This window comes from Empidonax traillii, unplaced genomic scaffold (assembly GCF_003031625.1).
Source record: "Empidonax traillii isolate 1590-97213 ecotype Southwest subspecies unplaced genomic scaffold, ASM303162v1 scaffold990:size286031, whole genome shotgun sequence".
In the NCBI taxonomy this organism is placed as follows: Eukaryota; Metazoa; Chordata; class Aves; order Passeriformes; family Tyrannidae; genus Empidonax; species Empidonax traillii.
In genome coordinates this window covers 191,523-218,751 of record NW_020956183.1, presented here as the reverse complement: position 1 = coordinate 218,751, position 27,229 = coordinate 191,523, and the positions used below count along the sequence as shown (strand labels likewise).

The window sequence follows — 27,229 nt, the reverse complement described above, 5'->3', positions numbered from 1 at the left end:
GCAGTTCCTCCTTTCCTGAAGATTAAATGATGCTCTTGTTGCAGAGGAGGATGTTATAACAAACTGAGCTGGGAACATGAAGCCTGTAATTTTTGCTGATACTCTGTGCTCCTTTAGTTTTTTGTTATTCCCCCTGCCCTCCATAGCCCTGTATTAAGGTATAATGATAATGAGAAATGTGTTTATGACTTGTTTTGAAGTATGTGCACAAGACACAGCTGACCTGTAGAATTCCTTGAGCTAGATATCTTAAATGCCTCTTTATTAACTACAGCACGAGAACTCTTTTAGCAGTCACAGAAATTATTGGAATGTGAATTCCTGTTACCTGAATTGTATCAAGTTGTTAAAATTGTGTATCTCAGTAGATGAGATTTAAAAAAAAAAAAAATAAAAAAACCCACATAAAATAAGAACAGAGGAAGTCTGTAGAGGCAAACAGATCTGGCTTTCCTCCAACTCACAGAGGTTGGGCAACCCCTCATATAAACAATGCTTGTCATCTTGCAAAAAACCCCAGCAATGTTCTTTCTTTTTCTGTGAAACGAAGCAGTGGAACTGTGCCTCACACGACTTCCAATTCAAAAGGGGAAATTGTGGGTTTCAAAGAGGTGAAATATGGAGCAAATGAACATGAAAAAATACTGAAATATCTGCACTTTGTCTTTAAGTATTTATCTATGTAACTAATAGAATGTGTAGTATTAGGAATAATGTAAATATTATGGAAGTACCTATGAAACTACTTGGAAACCTACATTAGCCTCTCACAGTTACCATACAGTACAACAAAACCTTGCAAAATCGGAACAATGCAAAGCAGCAAGTAAGATACAGGGGCATTTGGAATCTGGGAGCATTCACTTCACATCAAATGACAGGTTTGGCATCGAGAGCTTCTTTTCACCGTGCTACACTTAACTGCGTTTATACCTTACAGTAAAAACAGGCCCCCCCCAAAAAAAAATTCCAGAATCAAAAGGACCTGAATTTATAAACTGCACTCTCAGGCCAGATAAACCAAGGAAAGTGTCTTTGCTGCCAGTGAGTACATCACATTCAGTACATCACAATGCTCCTGGGATTTTGCTATATTTTCTACCACATAAAACATAAAAATCCATCTCCTTCTGCTCTGTCTAGTGTCAAATATTTGAAAGGTATTGAAAACTAGCCAGTATTCCCTTTCTGTTATCAAGCAGTTATTCAGAAATAAGAGCACCTTGCTTTATGCTGGTATGTATATTTTTGAGAAACCTGTAGTAGTGCTGAGCTATAGTCACTTTAATTAAAATCTTAATGCATATTTTACTTTTCCAGTCAGAAGATAAACCTTATGATTTTTCACTTCCTTTTATCAGCAACCACAATTTTGATGCAACAAAATACAGAAACTATGTCTTAGCCAGTTTGTCTTTCTAAGACACAGCTGTACAGCAGGTAAGTACCTTGATAACAGTTTTGGTGGGCATTAGTTCAGTAATGCTATTTCCACAATTCATTTAAAAAATAAAAATAATAAAAAAAAAAAAAAAAAAAAAAAAAAAAAAAAAAAAAAAAAAAAAGAAAAAAAAAAAAGAAAAAAATTGTTCAAGTCTGGTTGGTTTGATCTGAAGATTCTGTTGGTCCCATACTGAGCAGGCAGTGCAGAGAGCTTAACAACTTGGAGAGTGTGATGACACAAAGCCTCCGAGACTCCAGGCCTCCTTGCCAGAAAATGTTACCCAGTGTAAATACGTTTCTTCGTGATTTAGGTTACTTACTTTTAAGGCATCTTGTTTAAATGTTTTTCTCAATTGTTTTTTTTTTCTAGCATGAAACCAACAAACAAGTTTATCAACCTCACAGAGATTTTTGCAATAGGAAGTTGGTTTTGGAGCATCTTCAGCGTGAAGTGAAAAGACGGCTCGCCATCTAAAGCAGAGGGCAGCTTGAAGAAAGACAAGACTTCTGTTTGGACACTCCCCAACATAGGTATCTAATTAGGAAAACAAACAATGGAAGAGTCTGGTGCTACATTCCAGTATTGGTTTGGTTTCTGCACTGTTTGTTTGTTTGTTTGTTTGTTTCCCCAGTGTGTGAAATAACCTAACAAAAAGCTTCTGAGTGCAATTATATTTACAGAGTAAGGCCGTGGTTAGGGTGTGCCTTCATTGTAATTATTGTGTAACATAAATATCCATCCCTGAGAAAGGAGAAGGGGGGACACAAATCCAACACAGTTCGTTCGTAAGCGTATGTACACTCATGTTGTGCAATCCCGTCTTATAAACTACTTTGACACCTGAGGTGAATTAAGTGGGGCTTTTTCCTTTTTTTTTTTTTTTTTATTTTTCTCATTTTCTTATAAAGAATAACGAAGAGGATCCATAAACGGTCGCAAAATATATGAACTATTGAGACAGCAGGAGTCACGAAGTGTTAACACGTTCAGTCTGTCCGTCCGTGAGGTTAAGAGCAGCCACTTGTGTGGTCGGGCAAAGGAAATTTGACTAGCAATCGCAGTGGGAGGAAGCTATTTACTGATTTTTTTTTTTTTTACGTAGGGGAGGGAAACGACAGAGTTTTCCAGAGGTCCGCCGGGCGTTGTGAGGCGAAGCGCTGCGGGCGGAGGGGCGGCCTACGGGGAGCTGGCGGGGCTGAGCGTGGGGCTGGAGGCGTCGGAGCGGCTGTAGTCACTGAGGGAGCCGGCCCTGGAGCCACCGCCGGGCCTGGAGCCACTGCCAGGCCTGGAGCCCGCCCGGCCCTGCAGCATTCCCGGCTGGAAGTTGGCGTGTCGCCGCGCGTGCTTGGTGAGGTGGTCGCTGCGCATGAAGCGCTTGTCGCACAGCGGGCAGCGGAACCGCTTCTCGCCCGTGTGGGTGCGGTGGTGCCGTGCCAGCTCGTCCGAACGCGCGAACTTCTTGGTGCAGCCCGGCCAGCTGCACTCGAAGGGCCGCTCACCTGCGGGAGGCACACACGGCACGGTTAGAGGGGACAGCACGGCACTCCTTGTACGCGCAGGGGAGCACAGAGGGGCCGCTAACCGCATGGGGAGGGTGATGTACCCTCTGCTGCTCTGGTATTCCAGCACACCAACAAGTACTGCCCAGCCAGCCAGCCATGCACCTGATCTGATAACTGCGTCCTCAGGGACGCTGGGCTCCTGATCCCTTCGTGGAAATCACATTTAATACCTCCTGTGCTCTGCTGGACTTCATTACTTGAGAACATCTGTACTGAGCTTTATAGTATATTCACTTATTCCTGCAAGCTGTCCCTACGTGTCTGACTCAATGCTGAGGTTCAGAAGGTGTGGTGAAGTCTCCCTCTTCAGCTATTTAAAAGCAATTTTGGTAAGAAAGCAGAATGGCAATGTTGAGGCACTGGATTTGAGGCTCTCACCTTGCACTCTCCACAGCCACGCCTGTGTTTTCTGCATCTGCTGCAAAGCACTGTGGTTTCTCGTGCTCCCTGCCTCCCTTCTGAAGGAGGCTCGAGGCAGGGAGCACTGTATTCCAGCCAGGTAAATGTGTCACTCTGAGGGCCCAGCTTCTCTGTCAGCAGCTCCCCTAACCCCCCTTCTCCCTGCCACACTGAGGATCAGAGTGGTGCCCAGTGAGCCCAGAGAGCAGTGGCCTGGTGACCTGCTGCGGTTCTGAGCCCTCCCAGGACTGATGCTGTGCAGGGCTGTGCTGGAGCTCTGCACTTGGGCACTGTGGGAGAAGCTCTGCACGGTGTTGTTGGGCAGATGGGTGTCTGGAATGTACTCCCAGCTCCACCACTGATGTGCTGCGTAGCCCTGGGCACCTCGCATTGTTTCCATTCTTAGCTTCTCCGTTTGATAAGAACAAAAACACTGAATCATGAAATGTGCTGCTACTTCTGCATATTGCTTTGGTTCTTACTGTCACTGAGTCTGAACATCTCATATTCCTTATTTGTTACTAATCAAGACCCTGTTATTATTTTGTGAGTACACAGAGAATTTTTCATAGTTATAATTTTATTAACTTCCTACTCGCACTAATCCTAATGTTTCTAATTCTGAATAGCCAGTTCAAGAGGCCTAGAGAGCGATATAAATTCTGTGGCAAAATAAGAAAGAAAAGTTCTCCCCACACTACACTAAATAGGAAATAGTGAAAGAAATTAGCCTTCTGGAGAAATTCAGTACACCTTAATTAAAACAGAGAGCAAGTCTTCAATCTAAGCCGCCAATACTGTGCTTTGAATTCACAGATTTGGCTGTAACATTCATCTCCAGGATCTACTTGGGAGGCTCCTGCTCAGAAAAATAGTTTTACAGGTTCCTCTTCTCTCTGTTCATGAAGAATGTCTCAATGAACAGACAGGTAAGCCTTTTTTTAAATAGGATTTTGTTCAAGAATCTGGAGAAAGCAAGTGTTCCTGATGTTTCACTGAGCATTTAGGAGAAAGATCAAGTCTCATTAGACCAGCTGTTCTTAAGCACCTTTGGTGGATTTCATTAGCCCTCCAACTGCACTGCATAATGCAGATGTTCTGAAGCAGGATTGTGTAAGGCCTCTGTTACCCAGCACTAACAGTCAGGTGATGAAGGTATTGCACAACTATCTCCCCCTCTCCCCACTGCACATCAGATCTGGATGAGAACATTCAGGTTCCTACTCACCCCTTGATTTGATATTAATGATGGTGGTGAGGATTTGGGTGCCACTCCATTTTTACTGTCCTCTGTCCTCCACCCTCCTAGGGACAGTTCTTTCCCCTCAGTCCTCTCTAGTCTTGATTTGATATCTTCTTGGTAGTTGTCTTTAAGTTTCTTGGTCAAGTGGTTTTCTACTAACTCTGGTAGTGGTGATAGTTCTCCAGAGTGTTTCCCAGCTTTGTTGATGTTTAGCAATTCCCCTCCAAAGAAAAACTGTATTGTGAGGAAATGCTGGATGCCGTGTGTCAAGGTATGAGAGTCATTACTGTTCATAAGAAATTATTACACAGTCTGGAACAAAGTTGCTGCGGGGTATTAATTAAGACAAGACCAAGTTGCTGCTCCAAAACCACACATGGAAATTCACAGCCTGTCATCATTCTCATCTCTCAAACAGGAGGGATGTGGTTTTCTGTGCAGGTAAGTTATATAAATGTCCTTTTACCAGCAGTAAAGCAATCAACAGAATGAGAGATTATATGACTTGATTGCCTAATCTCATTAAGGAGCAGGCAGCCACAGTACAATGTTCTTGCATAAGCAGTAGCCTATGGACACGAGCTCAGCAGAGCTCTCACCATTAAAATGGCAGCACACAACACAGCAAGGATTCTTTCAGCTCCATTTAGGCAAGGCCAAAGTCAGAATTTCACCTTTATACCCCGAGTGCAGAGTGTGATCTTACAGATGAATGCAGAAATGTCATCAAATATATTTGGCAGGAAACACATTAAGCATGTGAATATGTATGTTGAGAGCGTTGATGCTGTGCCTGGGCAGCAGCATTATCTTTGTGCATTATGAGCCTTGCTAGCAGGTCTCAAAGAGTGGTGAGTCTCCAAAAGGTAAAGATGCTTGAAAAAAAATGAACCAAAAAGCAACTCAGGCTTCTCTACTCTTTGGAGAGGCAGGTGAGAGATGCCTTTCAGGCACTGGAATATTGTAAGGAAGGAATATTGTAAATTATTCTTTCACAATTGGAAATAAATTTGGATTCCCATGTTCCAAATCCCACTGAACAGTAACCTTTCTAGCTCCTTTGCCAGAGCACATGACACCACATAACTTGTGTTTAGAGCTACACAAGCTGATGGGAAGACATCACATTTGAGAGTTGAATTCAGCTGATCTCAAGTGAAAACTACACAAACAAGAACATTTTTGGCTTTTTCCTGAACTCCACTTTTGGCAGTCCAAAAGCCAAAGTGTGTAAAGCTGCACTAAGAGGCTTGCAGTGCCCAGTGAGTGAAAGTACGTGAGCAGTGCAGGTGCACCGAGTCCTGACTTCACTCCAGAGCACAGACCTGGCTGCTCGTGCTGCTCACATTGTCTGGCAGAGCTGCCTGCCAAGGCAAACATGGAATTGCCTGGGCTGTAGAAACAGAATTTTAAAAAGGCACCTCTCTCTTCTCTTGCTGAAAGGGATTCCGAAGCATCTAGAGCCAGCTTGTTCTCTATAAAGGTCCTTTGTATTACTCTGTATTTGTCAATCATTATAAATATTGAGGAAACTGTATGTAGATATGGGAAACAAAATCTACAGAGACTGTGACCCAGATCTGATGTCTGCTGAGCTTGATTTGTACTGTACTTTTAGTGCACATGTAGTTTTAAGGACTCCTTTCCTCTGGAGGGACACTGCTGAACAGAGCTGGAATGCTCTCTCTCCTGCTTCCCCAGTTCATCTGTCTGATAGCCAGCATTTGAGTATCAGGTACAAAAAGATACCATGTAGGCCTGAGCATACTTTAAAAATAACCTGCTGCTGACTGAAATGCCCAAGCAGTTTGAGACCACTGTGATACCAAGCATTTTGTGGACTACAATGCAAGGATTATCAGGCAGTTGTGTCTGAACAGTCTGAAGTGTGGGATCTGCTGCCCTACAGATGAGTGTACTAGCGAGTCAAACCACGTTCTGGGGGCTACTTTTTCACTTTAACTCATGTAATAACCCTGCACATTATGCTAAGCTCTTCCAGCATATGCCAAGGACATGCAATAACAAAGAAATTTGTATCCTGGGAATTCCACAAGTGCCTGAAAACCAGAAAGGGTAAGCCAGAAACAATTTTCTGTGATCTTTAATCTGTTCTGCTGCTTCACAGAACAGCATGGCATGTTATAAAAAGAGACAAGAAACCTGAACGTGCCACTGGGTGCTATTCTTATATTTCTACATTTTCATCTATATAATTAAGAGTATATTTGGAAACACAGATCAGCAGGCTGGGTGGGGAGGATGAGGGCCAGACAGTTAACTAGAGATGTGAGAGGAGCAGCCTTCCTCCAGGAGAGGAAATGCTATCCTGGGAAAGAACATCCAGCCAAGCAGACTGTGCTTCTTGAGACTGGATGTTATTGGGGGGGAGAAAAGGTCATCATTCAATAGCACTGATATTTATGAATATTTTAATTTATGTTATTCTCTTTGTTTATAAAGAAGTCCTTTTGCATGACCAAGAGCAAGCCCTTAACCTTCTCGGTGCAGGAGAGAGTAATGCATAGCTTTGATCTCAGACAAAGGGTGGTTTCTTCAGTAAGTATTTTAAAAAGGATCAAAAAATTCCAAAGCCTCACAATTCCTAATTCCTGTAAAATGAAACTAGTTAGTTTTCAATTAATGATTTGGGGAGTGATATAACCAGGTAAGGCAAATGCAGTAGTATTTTACATCTGCAGTTGTGTGCCTGTGCAACAGCTTTTGGATATCTCATTCACACCCATTTAACAGAGGCAGCAAATTCAGCAACATTAAACTTCACTAGCCCCTGGGAAATTAGGATGTTCTAGTAATGTTCTCAGTGAAAAGAGAAGGTAGAGGGTGAATTTGACTGTCACTGGACACTGGAAACCCAAGATGGGAGTGTGGTGTGAATGTCCCAGTCCAGTGGGAGCTCCAGCTGGAGTTCCCATGTCACCACACCCTGGCACACACGAGGGCCTGGGTGGCATCAGGACCTGCTGACAGAAGCAGGCAAGTTCTGCTCATTCCATTATCTGTCAGGAACCTTTGTTTTAGGAACTGGAGTTCTCAGAATTCCAGCAGGGACAGAGCCAGGCATATACAACCTCACTTCAAAGTGTGCACATCATCCTTATTTTGATCTTAAGAAGCCCAGTCATTAAACTAATAAACTATTGGATTGTTGTTTTCTGTGTGCATAGGAAACTGCTCCCGAGCAGGAGCTGCAGCAGCTGCCATCACTGAAATGCTGGGTTTATTTTCTGTCCCTTAACACTTTCATTAACTTATTTAGACACGTATGAATATGTCTTGAGAGGGGAATTTACATGTGTGGCAAGTTTACATTTCAATGAATCTGTGTTACTGTTTGCTCTGGAAGTCTGGTATTGCTCCATGTGGGAGCACAGCTCTCGCCATGTGATTCATCTGTTAACCCACAGCTGACTAGGACCCCTCAAACAGCAAATACCTCCCCAGTCAGCTCTGCCCCAGAACCAAAATAGCTTCTTTCCTCTGTTCCATGCAGATATCTGGTCCTCTTACAAACACCACCACTCACTCTCACCAGAATGGAAACAATCTTTTTTTTCTTTCCTTTTTTTTTTTTTTTTTTTTTTTTAACAGATTAGGTTTTATCAGTGATATTTTAGGCTTTTATTTCAAGCTCGTTCAGTAATGGCTGAAAACTCAGTTTACACTAATTTTAACTACTTAACTGCATTTTTTTTCAGCCACATTTGCTTCTCTTTTGTCAAAGCACAATTATTCTAACCTATTCCATCTTTCTTATTCCCCAGGGCCCTCCATCACATAACCAGTTGTCTAAAATACACATTGCATGGCTTTACTGAGTATCTTTTTAAACAGGGATGCCCACGCTGAACTGCTGAACTGCTCTGTGTGAGGTTCTATAGCTTGGCATTTTTTAAATATCCCTGTTTTTTATTCGGCATCTTTGCCCAGCAAATCAAGACTCATCTGAAATTTGAAGCTGTTAGCTTTACCGAGTCATTTTCTGCCTACCATGTTAGCTCCTGACCGACTCCTGTTTAGTTCTGCTGCAGGGCACCCCTGTGTGCTCAGGAATTAAGCCCTGTGTTCCACTCCCAGCTCAAACCTCGTTCCAGGCCACTTCACACACCCAGTGAGCAGCTGGAAGTTGTGTTCCAGGAGCTGGAAATTAAGTCTTACAGCAAATTGGCTTTAAAATGAAATGGGCATAAATTTCATAAAAAGAAATATTGCTACATCCTTTGCTAAGGTTTTGATTGAAGGAGTGAAATAAAGGTTAGAACTATGGGGATAACTTTTTTCATGCTCAGTTGAAAAATTAAAAAAGACTTCGAACTGCATAAGAATTCAGCAAACAAAGGAGCCCACAGTAATTTTATTTTTAGTTGACCAAAATGTTTTACTTCTTTTGGTATGGTTTTTTCATAACACTATTTTAATTCCTTTAGCTTTGGGGACAGTTTTCAAGACAATGATGACGTTAACCTGAAATGAAGTGATGAAACACACTAGCACAATTTTTCTGAAATTAAAAAAGTCAATCTAAACTATTTTCTGACTACTTGTCAGGGAACAACTGTTCACAAAAAAACTGTAGTTCCTGCTAGTAAAGAAATGCAAAGTTTTTAATATTCTTCATTAACATTTTTTGGCAGCTTTCCTCCGTGAAGATTAAATGCCTCACATTTTTATTAAGTGACTAACTGGAGATCTGATCTTTTAAGGGAACAATTTCATTTGTGTTTTCAACTTCCACTGAACTCGCTGTGTTTATAAGCACAAGGGAATTCCAAAGACAGCCAACAAGGGGCTGAACAGCCAAGGGTAAGGACCATGAAAGTCTGTCCTCTACTTAACAGAGAAATCTTGGAGCTGATGAAAATGTGGCTCTGCCTTCTGGCATTGCAGGATGACCCAGGGAGTCTGAGGTGATTCCCTACAACGTGGTAAGGACAAGAAGCATCTTCCAGTGTTACCTTTCATTTCCTTGTACTTTTGTCCTCTGGAGTCATGCCAGAAAGACCAAGCGTATTTTCCCAACAGGTATTTTTATGATCTTCTCTGCAGTGGTGTCAAGTGTTCAGAGTTCCACAGATAGATAGTGCATTCTGTTTGGTTTTCTTCTTTCTAGCTGTGTTTACACCATAGTCTTTCCCTGCTAATACTGGGCTTTCCCTGTGTAGTTTATCTCTTCCTGCTTTCACAAGTTTCTGCCTTAGCTCTTCTCCTTTCCTTACACAACTCCTCCCTGTCTTGTGTGTTCCTTTCTCTTTTGAAACAACAGAAAATCAGCTGCCCTAGGCCAGGGGTTTGTGAAGCTCTGAAGTCAATTATACAGAGTACCTCAAAACACAGCTGGGTGGGTGGGTGGGTGGAGTAAGTGGATCTGTTAAATGTGTTCAAGAGTTTCTGTCTTGAAGCTCAACCAGATTAAAAAAATTCATGAAGGTGAGTTTAGCCTTCGAGATTCCTCCCTTTTATGATGGGGTCTGGATAATGGACACACATCTTTGAAATACATCCTCTCTTTAGAAGTGACAGGACTATTTAAAGCTACTTTGGCAAAGAGGCTGAATTAACTGAATTGATCCAAAGGCACTTTTATAACTTTCTGCATAACTAATTAACCTAGTCACGTGCTCACCACTTCAGCATCAGTTGTGCATCTCATGGCACAATTTGACACATCAGGAGAATCCAGCAGAAAGACAGCTGTGAAACTAAAGGCTGAGAAAGGGAGAGCAGGCAAACAGAGCCCTGTGTGATGTCTAAAACACTCCTATGGCTCAGGGATTCCTCATCATTCTTCCAACCAGGTGTCTCAGGCTCCCTAGAGCTGCTAGCAGAATGATGGGAGTTCATTTAGGAAACGGAGGGGAGGGGAGGGCACCCTTGGTTTTGCTGCCCTCCCCAGCCTCCCATCACAGCACTGCTGGGAGCCACGATGAGATGGGGAAGCAGCAATATTCTTGTTGGTATCTAAAACATGGAAATTTAGCAAAACAGCTCCAAATTCTTAGCAAAGCGTTTCTGGGGGAGCTATTGATCATACCCAAATGCAGTAACAGCAGGTCCTTTTGGATGCCAGTTTGCTCACTGGTCCTGTGGGTGTTCAGGTGTAAGGTAAGCAAGAGGTGCACGTGTCTGGTTTCTCCTCACACAAGTATCATGAGCATTAAGGATGTTCCCCACATCTCACAGGGCAGGTAAAGTTTTCTTTGCATGGCTAGATAAAACAATGCACAACTTTGTAGCAGCAACTGCATCTTCCAGAAGGCCTTGTCAAAGTCTACATAAGTGGCATTTCTCTTGACCCTTTTCTGTCATATTTGCTGTAGTTTTGCTGTGTGGCTGCACTGATAGCATGTGCACTTCAAAAGCACCACAGCAATACCTCTTAGTCTGTAGAGCTGTGAGTACCCAAAACTTCAGCTGACTCTTACAAAGGTGAATGGTAATTTGCACAAGTGCATGAGATGATGTTTATAATGTATGCCATTTCAGGGATAAGGTAGAGGTCTCCTTACAGTTCTGTATGGATTTATCATTGTTATCTGATGCTGCTCTTTGGAGATTCTGTCTGAAGCCTGAAGTTCACTATTTTACTCTCTTTCCCAAAAGTTCTGACACAGGACCAAACTGGAGACCCTCCATGCAGGGAAAGAGAGACATGTGAGCCATTAGGTACCCAGGAGGCTGGAATCTTCCCCCACCTGCCAGGGACAGCTTCCCCATGCAGGGCAGTGTGCAGGCTGGAATGGGCCCTGCAGGGACAACTCTATCGACCCTGCTTCCATTAAGTGCACTGCCTTTGTTTACATGGATTTTGGCCACATCCTGTTATAAAAGCAGCATTTGTTCACTCTCTTGATGGAACCTGTGGGTAAATAATGCTCTTTTACTGAATACCAATGACAGGCCTAACTTAAAAAATGAAAGGCAGCAGCCTGGGTGTGAAAGAGCTTCTGCTCTAAAGCAGTACAGACTAAATGGTGGGGGTTCTGTCATCAGAGTTAAGCACCTGCAGTTGCTGTACGTAATTTCTCCTCAGTAAGCCTAAAACTTCCTATCTCAGAGGCATTAAATCCCAGACCCAGTGCTCAGTAAAACAGCTGAAATTCACTAATTTAAAAGAGCAGCAACTTCCACTTGATTTTGTCTCTCCTGTGGCTTGTTCCAAGAATGGAGATCAATAGCTGACCCTTTGCCTTTGCACTTGAATGCCAGATAATTAAATTGTGTTGTGCTGAAATGATGAAGTGATGAATTCTGGGGAGAGGAAGATGTGTCTGTGTCATTTGCAAACCACACTGAAGTATCACACTTTGCAAAGAGGGGATCTCTGAGGCTCGTTACGGTAGCCCTTTAATTACTGTATTTCTCTAGTTTGTTCTACTCACATCTACGAATGTAACGAAGAAGGTGATTATTAAAACATCTATTGTGAGTAGAAAATAAAAAAACCAAGGTAAATAGAACCTCTGAACACGGCTGGGTATTACTGAATGACAAAACTAAAAGATGGGGGAATTTTTTCCTTTTCCATTGGTCAATTATACTTTTAACTAAATATACTTGAAAAGAATACTGGGGTTGAAACACCAAAAAATCTACGTGCTCATCAGCAAATCTGACCCATTGCATCAGCCCAGCAAAGGAATTTCTGGCTAGAATTCTTGCCTTGAGCCAAAACCTTGTTGTTTAAGGGGCTCTTTTCATTCCTTACATACGAAGATTGTCTTCAGCACAGGTCAGAGAAGTCTGGCCTCTTATAACAGACACTAACATCCATGAAGGTATGTGGGATTTTATTCTTTTTCTGCCATGCTGGAGAGTCAATTCAAACCTTTTCAAGTGGCAAGGGACTAGAGGAGGGCTCTCCAAATGTATGGAATAATAAGCACAGGGTTTGTATCAAGTGGGTCCAGTTAAAACTTACAAGTAATAATGTGGACCTTGATGAATATGTTTGCTGGACTGAGGTCTGTTTAGCCATCTGCAGCCTCGTGTTCCTTCTGTTGCAACATGCTAACGTGCTGATTTGTTGTCTGCTACAAGCTGGTGATTTCGGCTGCAGCACTCGCCCTCTGTTAGAGCAAATAAGGTGATTAATGACAATGTTATGCAGACAGCAACTGCAGCCAAGAAAACAAACTCCCCAGACTTGATTCTTCCTCCTCCAGGAGAAAAAAATCTTACTCCTAGCTGAAACAACGGAACCGAAGGCATCTACAGGGAACATGCAGTTAAGGTACCAACAGAAACACAAGGTTTCCATTACAAACTGCTGTCTGCATCTTGCCTGTGCTACCCCAGAATTGCTCTGCAGACTCACAGCTCCAGATATCTGAGTGTCAGCAGCTCCATGGGAGCTCTAGAGCAGTGTCCTCCTTGGCAGCCTGGCCTTCTTCAGCCCACTCCTTAAGTGGAAAAAAAGGGTACAGGCTCAGGATAGGAGACTTCCCCCTCTTCTCCCAGGCTGTGCTACCTCTCTGTGGAACCCAGGGTCGTGTCCCAGCAGAGCTCCCAGGCTGGCAGACTGTCAGTCTCATGGTGGGTCATCACACAGAGCAATTAGACAAGTAGCACAATTAACCGGTGGGTCAAATGGCAGAAAACAAAAATGCCACATAGTGACTTCCAATACTTGTAACTTTTTTTTGGTGATTCTGTTGTGAACACATCTCCACAGATAACTGTGCTCCTTTCTGGAGCAATCTGATAACCTTTCTTCCCTCCTTGCTTGTCTAAAAATGCAAGGGCCTTCTCTCTCCATCTGAACGTACTGTTACCCGGTCCTGGCTGGGAACTTTCAGTTAGCTTACTGGGATGGTCTGGAATTTTGATCTATCTGAGTTCTAATCACTGTGGGAGACAGGAACTTAAAGACTGGATCAAAGCTAAAAACTTGAATCTGAAGATGCTTGTATTGCAACAATGTCTGAAATCAAACTGAAACATCATAAACCAGCCCTGTCTGTACCATGACCACAGAAATGACTTCTGTAGATGTTGAGGCTGCTTTCAGTGAAAGTCTACCTCACAAATTATTTTTTGTGGTGGCTTTCAAAAATTTGCATGGTAATGTTCCTGATCTCTGGTTCAATTGCAATGTTTTAAGGGGGAGAGCAATTAAATAGGTAATGACAAATTAATCTGGTGTGAACTGTGGATTAATTCATTCTGAAATCATGACACTTTGGCTCTGAGTTCTGCCCTAGCCCTTGTGTGAATAACTGCAGAGAAGGAATCATGACCCCATGAATCAGTTTTTTCTGTTGACATATCAATGATTCTTCTATTATTTTATTCTACTAAAAACAGAACAGTGCTTGTAAAAGCAAAGCTTATCAAATTAATGAAAGGTTGTCCTGCTATGCAGAATAACAGACTAAAGGATTATTCATCTAAACAGAGACCTGTACTTTATTTATCTGAATTCTGGAAGATGTTGAATGTCATCTGCCTCCAGCTGAAGTGCACATGCTTTGGTATGAGCAGACCGTGCGAGTAAGTTATGACACTTTATGTGCACAGCATCTCCCAGGATTTGGGGACAGGATGAGATTTCACTGTGCTACAAGCCAAGCAAACAGAAGTTAGTAAAGTTGTCTTTGGCTCTAACTGTGAAATGTCTCTTTGTGAACTTTAGAACTGTTTAATCAACAAGCTCACAGTAACACAGCGTGCATGAAACATGGGACTCCAGCATTTAGAGGTACAGCTAAAGCTGGAAAGCTGGGTGAAAAATCTGATGCTGAGAGTTTATTGCAACTGTAGGGAAGAGAGAGGGAGTGGGAATTTCCTGCTATTTTATTCCCATTCTGGATGGATTGTTTGCCAGAGAGCAAGGTGGTGTTGAAGTGGTTTATGAGCAGCATATCTGCCAATGACCATGTTGAGCATCCAGCCTGAGGGAAAGGCAGCTCTGCAAAGTAGTTTTATGGGCTGATAATCAAACAGTAAATCTGTTGCTTGACACCAGGCAGCTTCCATTCAAGGTATGCACAAACCCACTGCATCACCTCAAAATCTCCTGCCCAGACTGGAAAGCCACGCTTCCTGTTTAAACCAGGCTTCAGGTGTTGGTTTTAGTGAAGGAATCAGATTCTGTGATAACAGTTGTGCTCATATTCTAATGGGCTCACTTTTAAAACAGGTCAACTGTTTTTAGAAAAGACAGTGGTTGCAGTTCAACATTCAACTTCTGCAAGTCTCATATTCTGACAGTGCCTTCCCTGTTTATTTTGCATCTCCTGATCTATCAGTCTCCTTCAACCACAGCTGTATGGAAAGGAAAAAAAGATCACCAGGTCCCTGCTCCTTTCTAGTTTCATCTTCTTTCAGCCTTTCTTATGTGTTAATTTGTTAAAACTACAAATGTTTGTAAGCACATACACATCTAAGCCTCATTCTCATATAGAAGCAGAAAATAAGTAGGAGAAGGTTTTCAGCCCTTATCACTGATTAAGTTGTCTCTTCATTTTGACCTTCTTAACACTTTAATCATCAGAGTGAACTCGTAGTTCACCCAAGTTTTTGAAAAACCAGGCTCCTACCCAGTGTCTCAAGGTGTTTCTGAAAGTCTGTGTTACCACCTGGCCATATTCTATTTTACACAGGATTTTACTGTGGCCAAAGATTTTTCAGGAGAAGCTTTCTGTTACAGGAAAGTTCTGTGAAATATAGTGAGAAATGCACTCTTAGTGTGACATTCTAAAAGATATCACTGCCATGTAACTCTGCAGGCTAGCTCCAAAACCCCATGGACAGGGGACAATTTTTACTCTGAGAAAGATCATACGTGTTCCCTGCTGTTCTTCCATTTGGACTCCTGGGCAATCTAGTCCTAAACCTGGGAACCATACAATTATTTGAACCTGACTTCCTCAGCTCCTGCTGAGCCCAGCTCTGCGAGCCATGAGGGGTCTTGGGCTGGGATTCAGGAATTACAGAATGCAGAACTGCAAGGTTCATCAACTTGAGTAATCAGGAGGTTCTGTTACAACAGACTGACTGTAAATAAACCCAGAGAAAACAGGAATTGCAACTTCATAAGCTGTGTTGTGTCCTGACAGCGTTGGGGGATTGAGATGATCCAACTACTGCTGTTGCAGCTTAACGCTGCCAAATGGGACAGTTTATTATTCCTGCAGAAAGACGTGAGGCACAAAGTATTTTGTACTTGATTTTCAGCCAATTGTTTGCAACTTGTTTCTGCCTTCTTTTGAAAATAAGTTTTTACAGCTCAATTTTAGGATTTGTGAATAATGGACAAGTAGGAGAAAAGCTAAGCCTTAGGGACAAATGTCCATCATTACAGTGCACACAGAGAGGGACACAGGGACACTGCAGTTTTTGGAGGAGATCCATAAGCTCAGCACTGCACAGCTGTCCACCCCATGCTGTCCCCATGCTCACTGATGCACACTGAAAATCACCTCTTCAGTGTAACCACTTCATTCTGCGACCTAAGGCTGTAAAGGCTGTCAGGAGAATAAATTTACCACTCTGCATGAGGCAGCTGGGCATAATCCCATGGCTTAACACAGGAGAAGGAACTGGATACAAGGAATGCTCACGCAGAAAGTGACACAGAAGCTGAAGAATTAGAGTTGATTATTCACTGACTGTATCACTGGAGCTCTGTACAGATGGGAAGGAGCTCTGTTTCACAGAGTCAAGCACAAGCTTGGCCTAGGAACTCAGGGCTGTTTGTATATTTTTTTAAATGAGATATTAAAATACCCAAAGGTGGTTTGATTTCCAGCCAGATAGAAATCTCTTGGACCTTTTCTGTAATTTATTATATTCTTAATGACAAAATATAAATTTTAGTAATTTTTGCCTTAGTGACAAAAAGTAATCTAGTTATTTGCACATTCAAGAGGAAGTAGTCTATTGCATATAAAAATGGAATTATTTTCCTGTAAACAGTCTGTAAGAACACCAGTCAAGATATGGACATGAAAAGTGAAGGGTTCTTTCAGTGAGAGGCTTGGTGTTAGGCTGGGAGGAGGGAAAGTACTCAAATCCTTACTAACCTACCAAACAGAGTGAAAGAGCACAACCATGATTTTTTTGTGTTATAGAGCCCTTAAATCAAGGAATTAACAGCAGCCTATTAAACAATCTCATTTTAAATGACAGGGAAGAGACAAGGAAGTATCAAGTGAAAGATGCAGGTTTAAAATTGTGTCTCCTTACAGAGATGACTCTGTCTTGGTAAGGTCAGTGATCCTGTTTTCTCCAGAGGCCACACTGCTCAAAAACATCTCATGCAGAAATGCAGAGAACACAGGCGAGTTCTACGTGAGTTTTCACCAGTAAGCAACATCAGCAAAAAGTCTCTGAAGGCGTTCAGCACCCAGGGCCCTGTGGATGAGGCAGGTGAGAGTTCAGGCTCGAGGGGAGCGCTGTGTCCGCTCACTCGAAACATAAGTGCCTTCCAAGCGCTGATCTGGGCTAGGAACAGGATGACAGGATGTTCTGTTCTTTTTTGGGTGGTTTTTAAAAAGAACACCCCTTTGGGGACTGCCTGAGACTTTGCCCAGGAGATGCTGGTGCTGAACAGCTGTATTTGAGGAGCAGCTTTTAGAAGCTGTTTCTCGTTAGAGCTTTGTCTCTGCATTATTGCAGACTGTCCCTGCAGTGTGAGGTGTCTGACAGTCATGTTCCTTCCTAAACACAGCTCAGCTGGACATTTCCCACTTGGAGAGGGCTGGGGCAAGGTTCATGGCAGCCCTTTGAAAACTTACCTTGTCCCCAGTGTCAGGTATTCTGCAGGGCAGGTAACAGCTGGAGGCAGTGGGGAAAGGGACAATTCCCCAGGCAACACATCCCTCTATCTGAGCAGCGCTGACATACAGAGCTGCCAGAGCCCTGTTCCCCCTTCAAAGCCTCCCCAGCACGAGTGGGAGGGGCAGAATCAGAGCTGGGGTTCATTCAGTGTTATCTTTATCTGTCTACAAAAACATTTCTATGTGCATTGTGAATGCAGTGTTTACTATATTTGCAGGTGGTGGGGAGAGGAAGAGGTTTCTTTCCAAATCAAACAAAATTCTGTGCTTAAAAAATGTTTGCCTATGAGGACACTGACAGGGTTTTTTTTAAGACAAAGGGTAGGTAATTAGCTGGAGACAGTCTTAACCTCCTGTTGTTTCATATAGCTTGAAGTAAAACTGATTCTATAGTTCTAGATAGCATCTGTAGTTCACCATAGCATCTATTAAAATTAGCAATCAGTAATTAGAATTACTTTGACCCATGACCAAATTTTATACCTTCTCTGTCATTTGTGAAAACCCAGGCTTTTAAATCCATTTCTAATAAGTCTGTTTATGCTAATACTACTATGCAGGGCCATCTATAAATTCTAAAGCATTTGCTTTTCTGGTTGCTCGTAATTTTGCTCCTACATTTCTATTTAAGATATTTGTTATAGCAGGATAAGGCCTGATTAAAAATGCAGGAGAGCCCTGCACACAACTGTGAGGTTTTGCAAGAATCTGTAAAGTCCCAGTCTAGTATGTAAATCTGCACCAATGTAATTTCATTTATTTACCCCCAAACAGCAAATTAAATGTTTCTCTGACCTCTTAACAAACAGCTCACCACAGAATTTTGCAGGAAACATGTGAAGATGGACTAGGCTGTCCTGTTCTAATCCTTCTCATCTCAGCTAGCTCCATTCTAAGTTCCTCTGGTGGAAATACTCAGAGCTGTTTAGTTTAAAAAGCTCAATACATCCCTCTGGAAGAGGTGGCATTTCTGCCTCCTTTAGCAGTTTTGGAAGCTGCTGTTGAAGACAGCAGGGACACGAGCAGCATGTCCATCCTGTTTGGGGATTTGCTGTCTGGGTGTACTCGAGCTGGCTGCAGCACCAAGGCTGATGGAAAGATGCAAAACAAGCAGCAGCAACACAATGCTCTCTCATGGGAGTTTTACAGGTGCCTCTATTCCAAAAACTCCCAGAACCTATAACTGAATAATAAGAGAGCTGTCTGGTAGAAATATAGTGTGCAATAAATCCAAGGATGGATCTGTTGGTCCATTGACTGCAACGTCAGCAGGTACCCAGTATGAATATTTTGCCTGTAATTCCCGAGAGCGCTACAAAAGTGCTGTAACCGATTACAGAAAATCTTTCCCTTGCACTAGAGGTCATTTCAGGATATGCTTACTTTAATACCGTTTGACTCGTGCCAAGTTCCTGGTTAGTAAATGCTTTTTATGTTAGGGCTGCAAAAAAAGCTTCTGAGGTCGTTTTTCTACAAGTAACCACAACGGTGGCACTCTGAACTTTTAAAAACCTTTCTTTTATATTAAGTGGAGGCCCCGTAAGATCTGCTGAATCTGCAAGACCTGAAAAGTCCAGGATATGTGTGTCTGACTTCAGTGCCTGCACTTAAATAACCCACATTGTCCAGCTATTGTTAAACTGAACACAGCAAGATAATGATCTCACTGCCCATGCAAATCTACCTAATAAAAGCCAAGTGGGCAACAAAGGGGAAAAAGTGTACCTATAGAAATTCTACAGAAAGGACCCTTCAAAAGCTGTACAGCATTTGAACAGCAGAGTATTTTTTTGGCTCTGTCAGCACCGACTTCCAGACAGCTGATCCAAGACTGGAAGGGGGCAGGGGAGAAGCTGGAACATGCTTAACTTATAAAACAGAACTAGAAACCACATGTCCAATATAAACAAGTTCCAGGTTTCTGCTCTTGGACGTGCCATAACCATGTTCAGCCAGACAAAAACACAATGGAACAGTTGTATTTTAAATGGTTAAAGGTGCCTTCTTTTCAGCTGGAATCAAAATGTGAGTTTGTTTCATAAAGAGCTCCAGTTTAGCAGAAGATTTGTTTATGCACAACTTAACGTCACATACGCTTGCCAGTGTCCTGCAGAGAAAGATGTGCTACTGCACAAAAATCTTCTACACATCATTCTGAACACTTTTTTTTTTTTTCCCACAGGGTTGGAAATTGCAATCATCCATTCACTAAACAGCTTGTTTGCTGGTTTACTCCAGACTACCTGTAAGATTTAGGTCTTGCTACTGAGAAGGAAAGCACTACTACCAGTGTCTAGGATGAGGAAGACAACGGCAAGGTCACCCACCCTCACTGCTTCCAGGATGATAACAGCAAGGTCACCCACCCTCACTGCTTCCAGGATTAATAAGGTCCATCACGCTGGACCCCAGTCCCACCTCCATGCCAGAAGCAAAATGGTTTGAATGGTTTGTGGAAAGAGAATTCTGTAATGTTTCTGATTTTCCACGAGGCACAGTTATTACAATGATAAGTACTGCTTTACTTTTAAGTGCTTTTAAGCTACAATACCTAAATTCTGTACATTGTGACCACAAACTTAATTTTGGTGACTTCTGCAGGATTAAATTTCCATAAAGACTGAGGGAACTGAAATAAAGGGAAGCCTTTCACAGAAAAACATGTACAACAATCAGGAGAACCAGTTCTCTCTAATGGGTAATAGGACTCAGGTGTGTGGTAAATACAGCTGTCAGCCAATTGGATTCTCCATGCAACTAATTTAACCCTAAATCTTTTGCAGCTGAATTAACTGAATCCTGTGATTCAGTCTTGAAGCAGTCCTATAAAAGGAGTGAGTAGGAGTAGTTCACCTTTTCTTCCTGACCTGAGTTCCTTTGGAAACATGTAAGTCTTAAAATTTACTTTTTTTAAAGATGTATGCCCTGTCCTTAATTCAAAGGCTTTAAGAAACTTATAGCATGTATGATGTTTGTTATCTTCCATGAACATAAACTGTTTGATCCAGGCATAGAATCAGTATTTTAAAATAAGAATTTCAGTTTTGGGAATGGCATGTTAGGGTGGGGACTCGGGCAGGGCTCTAAAGCAAGTTGTTCTACGTTTTCTTTTCATTTTTTTTTCATGTGTTGAAATTTTCTTAGAGGAAGTAAGAAGTTGCAAAGCTCTCTCAGAGGAAACACCAACAATGTTTTGCAAATCTGTATTGCTTTTAAAAATACAGGCTTATTAAAGGACACATCAGTTTTTAGAAAAAAGGTAGGAGCATGCTGCTGAACTTCTTAACGCTGAGAAAAAGTGCTTGTGGCTCAGCTGGAAAGAACTGTTTCATGAGGCCAGCATTTGAGTCTGTCCAGGAGCCACCATTTGGGCCCATCTCAGAGACAAACCTTGGAGAAGAGACTGAGATGCACTCACAAAGTTAGGAGGTGGAGGAGTTAGGGAGCTCAGCAGCCCAGAGGCACCTGCAGCTTGGGATGAGCTGTGTGTAGGGCAGGGAGAGGGATGAGCTGTGTGTAGGGCAGGGAGAGGGGTGAGTGTGCAGAGCCTGAGAGCCCTTTCTGCTTGTAACACAACCAGCTCAAAACCAGGAGGCCCAAAGTGCAGAGGGACAAATTAATTTAGTCTGTCCTCTGGCCTGTGGAAGATCAGCACTGGGGAAAGGCCTTTCCAATTTCCTCTGGCATCCTGTTCAGAGGGAGTGCAGCTCCCCAGAAGCCTTGGCATGCGGGGCAGCCCAGCTGGCAGTTTAGCAGAGGATGGATTAAAGCACCAGTACCCACTCATTTCACCCTGCTGTACAAGAGCTATCTGCAGGCACAGAAGGCAGTAGATGAGGTTTCTCCCTGGTAATCTTTTCCTGCAGAGCCTTGGGTGTTCCCAAGCACTGCACACAGCTACACTGAGCCCTTCAGCAGTCAGTGTGGGCCCAAGGCAAGCTAAAGGAAACCCCATGGGTTTTGGCTAACTAGCCATGTTTCTGGTAAACGCCAGGTGCTAAAATGGGGTAGGAACTTTATTTCACTGACACAAGAACGTGCTTGGTGAATTGGTTTCTTCACACAGACAGCATCTTCATTCAGAACTAGAGGAAGCTGTGCTTTACTGTTTGGTTTGAATTAAAGTAATCCTAGAACTGAAAGTGAAATCCAAGCCTCTATTCAAAACATATTATCTGTTCTTTCTAGAAAGGCCCTTTACCAACCTGAGCACAGGCCGTGTTCTACTCCAGTTTGGCCAGCCCAATTGTTATGCTGTTGTCATACTTGTCACAGTGAGGTTGGAGCTTCATTTCTCAGATTGCTTTCAAATACAAAATCCGTTATTAAATTCTCCATTTTCATGTACCTCAGCTACAAAATCATCAGAAAAATGTTGCCTAGGGAAACGAGATTTACTAATTGATGCAATCAAAGGGCACATAAGCTAAAAAATAACTTTCACCCGGGTTCATTAGTGTTGTCCTCAAAAATGTGCTTATAGTGATGTAATGTAAAGAAATGGGAACTTCTTTACAAGGGAATGGAAATGAATCGGTCTTTTCTACCTATTTTAATTCAACCAATATTTCCTGAGTAAGGGTTAGACTAAAAACAACAACAGGTGCCAAATAACAAAACCTCCATAACTGTAAAGCTGAGCAGAGAATACAGAGCTGCCCAAGCTCACTCTGCCACACAGAGACAGACACAGGTCTCGAGCACTCTCCCTTGGATGAGTCCTGACCTGACACAACGAGCAAGGGTCACATAATTCTTCCTGTGCCCCAACAGCCACACAGAGCCAGTTGAGCAGTAGTACAGAGGAGCTGCTGTTAAGCCACAAGGCCCACAGGTTGTTTTGCTGCAAGACTCTCCTATGGTGAGACTCCAGACTGAGACTGGTGAAAGTTTATGCTAATTTGTGCGAACTCATTTAGTTCTGATGACTTCCTGAAAAGCTGTTCCTGTTATGATGTGCTGCTTAGTGAGTAGGATGACTGACTTTAGCAGGATGGAATTAGACAAAGGTTTATTTTGTTTCATCTCTGCATTCATGATGCCATGCTAATGAAGATGGCTAAAAGCTTGAGAGGTCACAATCATTTGGAGGGGAGCTGCAGTACAGGATTTCTGTGATCCCTGGCTAAAATCCAGTCAGTTTTTCTATAATGCAGTAAGTTGGGGCTCTCTACAACCTCTTCAGAACTTAGTGGTCCTGGAAAACGCTTTATGAGGTTGTAGCCTGAGGATTGCTATCAGGCTCTGCACTGTCTCCCCACTGGTGCATCAGGAGACAAAGTGTTTCCAACCTTTGTGCTGAAAACCTGCTTAGAGGAAGGATGACTTTGTTGTGTAAATGGTTTATGTGATTTTCTGGAAGTCCTTTGTGTTTATGAATTTTCTCAGGCGTGGAGAGAATTTTTAAAACCAGTATGGAAATGAAACTCTTTGTATCAGTGGGGTCAGTATAGCTTGGGCAAACAGGGTGCTGTACCTGTGGACCACAACACAGCTGCTGAGATCCACAGCAACCTTACTGGACAAGAATTTGGGCTTGACATCTACCCCTGACACTCAGTATAACCTCCTGGGAAACATTAAAACTTCAAGGGCTATGTGGCTGATGATTATGTTGAACTCCAGGACATCCAGAGAGAAAGTGGGGTGGAAAACATAAATGTGAAAAGAAATGTAGGGGAAGGGGAACATTGAAAGCTGGTGGAGAGAATAGTAAAGATTTTGGTGGTAAATGTTTTCTGCCTGGTGCAAGGCTTTGCAGTTTACTAAAGATGAAGTATTCATAGGGCTGAGACAGCTTAGCCACTGGAAGGGCACTAAAGAAGGGCACCAGAAACAGTTTGTGCTAATCAGGTACTTAAGTCTGAAACTTTTTTGTACTCAGAGTAGAGGACAAAAGGCAGATGCTGTTTCCTTGGCTTTTCCATCTTGTTTCTTTTGCTTTAAATAGTATAATTAGCATCCTCTGCAGTATGTTTTTTGCTTTAGATAACTAAGCTATGAGTATCAGAAGGATTTCACACAGGGCACCAAACAGCTGGAAAGTGCTCCCAGCTCTCAGTCGCTATCAAAGTGGGCTGGCTTTGACCCAGGAGTATTTGGAAAGCTCTGTATCTCTTTGCCACACCACAAGCTCAAGGATCTATCCTTCCTCCAAGCAGGAAGAGCAAAGCCCTTAGTTTCTGAGCACAGCAGCAGACAAGGACAAGGAAGGTTCTAAAGGAGGTCCCAAACTGCTCTGTTCAGGTATCTCTTGGATGATCATCTTCTCTGGCCTGCAGTTCTGTTCTCAGCCTTCAGTTCACCCCTGAACACCAGCTCAGCTGCTCATAAAGCAGTGGAAGAAGCTGCACACCCCGGCAGAAGGTTTTGACTGTTTCTTAGTAAAGAGGTTTGGCAGTTCTTTGGGTTGGTGTTTCAAGCACCTTCCCTGTGTCCCTGGAGTCCTTTCAGCGCTGCAGGATGAGGTGGACACCTCTCCCCTTACCCATCTGACACATGGGCAGACTGGTGCCCTACTGAGCTAGTTCAGGATCATTGGAAAGCACAGGGAAACCCAAACCCCTCGTTCTAAATCAGTAAAACCCATTAGGTTTTTCCTAAAAGCAAACATTTGCTAGTCCTGGAAGTCATCACTTGTTCTATTCGCTCTTAAGTCTTAGTATCTTACAAACTTTTTTCAAGCCTGTCACAATTTCTTGTAAAGATAGAAGAAAATTCCAACACCTTCGAAAACACTCTGGAAGGGGAGTAAGAGGCATTTAAGCCTGTTTAAAACTCAGCCCAAACAGAGACAGACCTGTTGCCAATGAGGAGGGAAACTTGGCAGCTTTGCTTAAGGCTTCCCACACAGACACTGGAGACGAAAGAAAACAAAGAAGCTGTAGTCCCCGAGGGTTCTGCCACTCCCTGGGCAAAAACAGTCCCTTCCCTGCTTTTCCTTTAGCTCTCAGACACGCGCACATGCTCTCTTCTCTGTGCCATTAGCTACAACAATAGCCAACTGAGCCCTACAGACCTGGAAAAAATACAGGAAATTAAGAGTTAAAAAAAAAAAAAGAGAGAGGAAAAGAAAAAAACCAGAGTTCTTGGAGGCGAGCCAGCGTCCCCGAATGACTCCGCCGTGCCGGCACTCCCCGCCCTCCTCTCCCCATGCCCAGCCCTCCGCTCTATCAGGGACTCGAGTTCCCTTCTTGGGCTCTGCTTGCTTTGGGAACCCAGGAACATATCTAAATTTATCTTTGGCTTTCGGGACAATGGCAAATGCCAGCAATAGGAATGCAAAAGAACTGAAAATTAACGGAGATAATTCCCTGCAAGCCAAGTGGAAGCACCTTTTCTGTGCAGCTCCCAGGGCGGCAAAAAGCAGTCGCACAGTGCAAAGCAGGACAGGCTGCCTGGGGTGCCAGGAACATGCTGTTCCCTTGGCTGTGTGCCACGGGGAATTGTCCATCCGTACGCTCACACTCGATGGGGCTTTCTTCTCTCCCCCAGAGAGCAAAACATCCCCTCAAATTAGCATGGCTCTTGCTTTATCTCGGGAAGGCAACAGGGAAACCCGAAGGGACAACGAAGGTCTGGCCAGATGGGTGAGGTTGACGCGCCTGAGCTAAAACTGTTCGGGAGCTGCTAAGTCATGTTTAGTTCTGGGGATCTCTTTCTCACTGCTCCTTCCAAGAGCACTGAGCGTGTATCCCAGTGACAGACGTGCTGTCTGGAATGGGGCAGTGCAGCAGCTGCACAAGCTGCTCTGGTGGCCGTGGTGCCTCGGCAGATGTGCTGTGGTTGATGCCCAGCAGAGACCAGTCTCCCCAATTTTTGGTGTCCCTGTCTGACTGAAGCCGCCCTGTTCCCCAGCACGAGGCATGAGGTGTGGCCAGGCCTGGGGCCTCCTTCAACATGGCCCTCCTAACGCTTTGGGGGCAACTTTCACAGCGCTTGCGAGACTTCCACTTTTTCTATGGGTGTGTCTCATAAATTACAATAGCAACAAAAAAGTGGTCAGATAAGTCTTCAGCAAGAAGTAAGGACTGCGCTCTGAGGAGTACAAGTTAGTGGTTGCATTCCAATGTTTTTTGGTTTAAAATCGGTTTTACCCAGCTGCCAAAAGCCTCTTAGAGACTGCCCCTGTCCCACTCTCTCTCCTCACTAATGGTGTTCAGCCTCTCCATCTGCCTTTCTGCTTTCTCTAGCTTTCACAAAGTGTCTGCTAAAGAAAGAAACAGACACACAGCCATTTAGGTGCCTCTAGAACATTTAATTTTAAAATATCGAGAGTCCTGAAGCTCGCATGGGAAGTGATAAGCTGGTATAGTGATGGGAGCATGGGGCAGGGAAAACAGGGAGGTAAGAAGTATTGGAAAGGGAAGTACAAGACACACAGAACAAGAAGGCTAGCAGCTAAAAATTACAGCTTGGTACAATCCACACAGATGACCTACGTGCCATTCCCTGTGACATTAATAAAACAGGGCAACATTAGCTTTGAATCTATGCCCAGTAAGGGTTTATTCCCAGAGGTTTGGGGTGGGTTTTTTTTTTTGCTGTTTGGCTTTCCCGAGCTTGAGTTCCGAGAGGTGAAACCGTAACAGTGGCCAAATAAAAGTTTGTTTCGTTTTGGTTTTCATTTTAACTACCAAGCTGTAACAAATAAATCTCCGGCTGGATTGTAACTAACCTGTGTGGGTCCTTAGATGAGCTTTAAGATGGGAAGATTTGCCATAAACTTTTTCACACCCCACATAGTGGCATTTGTGCTTTTTCTGGGGTGATCCAGGGTCAGTCCAGCTTCTGAGGCGTTTGCTCTTTTGTCTGGGGCTTGGCTCAGTGGCTGCAGCCAGGCTGGTAGGTGTGGCTGCTCGCTCTCCTCCATGCTCACCAGCCGAGGACACACTTTCTTCCCCAAACTCCTTAGGAGCAATAGAAATGGGTATCTGTTCTGTTCTATCAAGGGTCTCCGTGTTGTCCATCCTCAGCGCAGGTGAGTTTGGGACGTGCTGGTTCAGGTCTGCTAAAATGCTGGCTACGACCAGTAAGGAGGGTCCATTGTCCTTCCCGGCTTCTCTGACTTCCCGCTTGTCTTCTCCACTGGATGGAGCAAATATTGCTTCACCAGCCTGGGCATCAGGCTCCCCTCTGGGACTGTGGATAACAGCACGACTTGACATGGAAACAAGGCACTCTGCCGCGAAATGGTCCACATAGGCTGCTGTTGCCATTTTTCATAAGTTTAGGAAGAAATCCAAACAGACGAGGCCAAAAAAAAAAAAAAAACCAAACACCACCCCAAAAGCCAGCAGCAGCACGGCAGGCCGGCCGTGCCCGCTGTTTTGGAGGGCAGCGGGCGGGCAGTCCCCGAGCCGCTCGGCTGTGTGGGCAGGAGCGCCGCGCTCCCCTCGCGCCGTGACAGCGGCGCCTCACGGCCCGTTACCGGGGGGCGGGGCCTGCGCGGCACCGCCCGTGACGTCACCCCCCTCCTCGGCCCCGCCCCCGACCGCAGGTGGGCGGTGCGCGCGGGAACGCGAGGAGGCGCCCGATTGGCCGGCGCGCGGGAGGGGGGGCGGGGGGGGGGCGCGGGGCGCGGTGCCTCGCGCGGACCCCTCGCGCGTGCCCTTCTGGCTCTGAGGGACGGGCACCTTGCTCTGAAAAATACCTGCCTGTTTCTGGTGTGAGGAGCCTCAAAAATATCCCAGAGGCAGAGGAGCTAAAACTAAGCTTTTATTCGAATAAAAGGGGGAGTTCACCGGCCAGTCCCCAGTGAGGTCTCTCAGCTGAATGAAGG

The 27,229-nt window shown here is 43.9% G+C and overlaps 1 protein-coding gene across 1 annotated transcript; it reads right to left on the bottom strand.

Moving 5' to 3' along the window:
* Window positions 1-2,620: 2,620 nt before the first annotated feature.
* Window positions 2,621-26,747, bottom strand: KLF13 (Kruppel like factor 13). Its single transcript, XM_027903677.1, has 2 exons — window positions 26,126-26,747; window positions 2,621-2,943 (listed from the first exon to the last, which is right to left on the bottom strand). Exons 1-2 carry the CDS (start codon window positions 26,664-26,666, stop codon window positions 2,621-2,623), a joined length of 864 nt encoding a protein of 287 aa, XP_027759478.1. The 5' UTR covers window positions 26,667-26,747.
* Window positions 26,748-27,229: the final 482 nt, after the last annotated feature.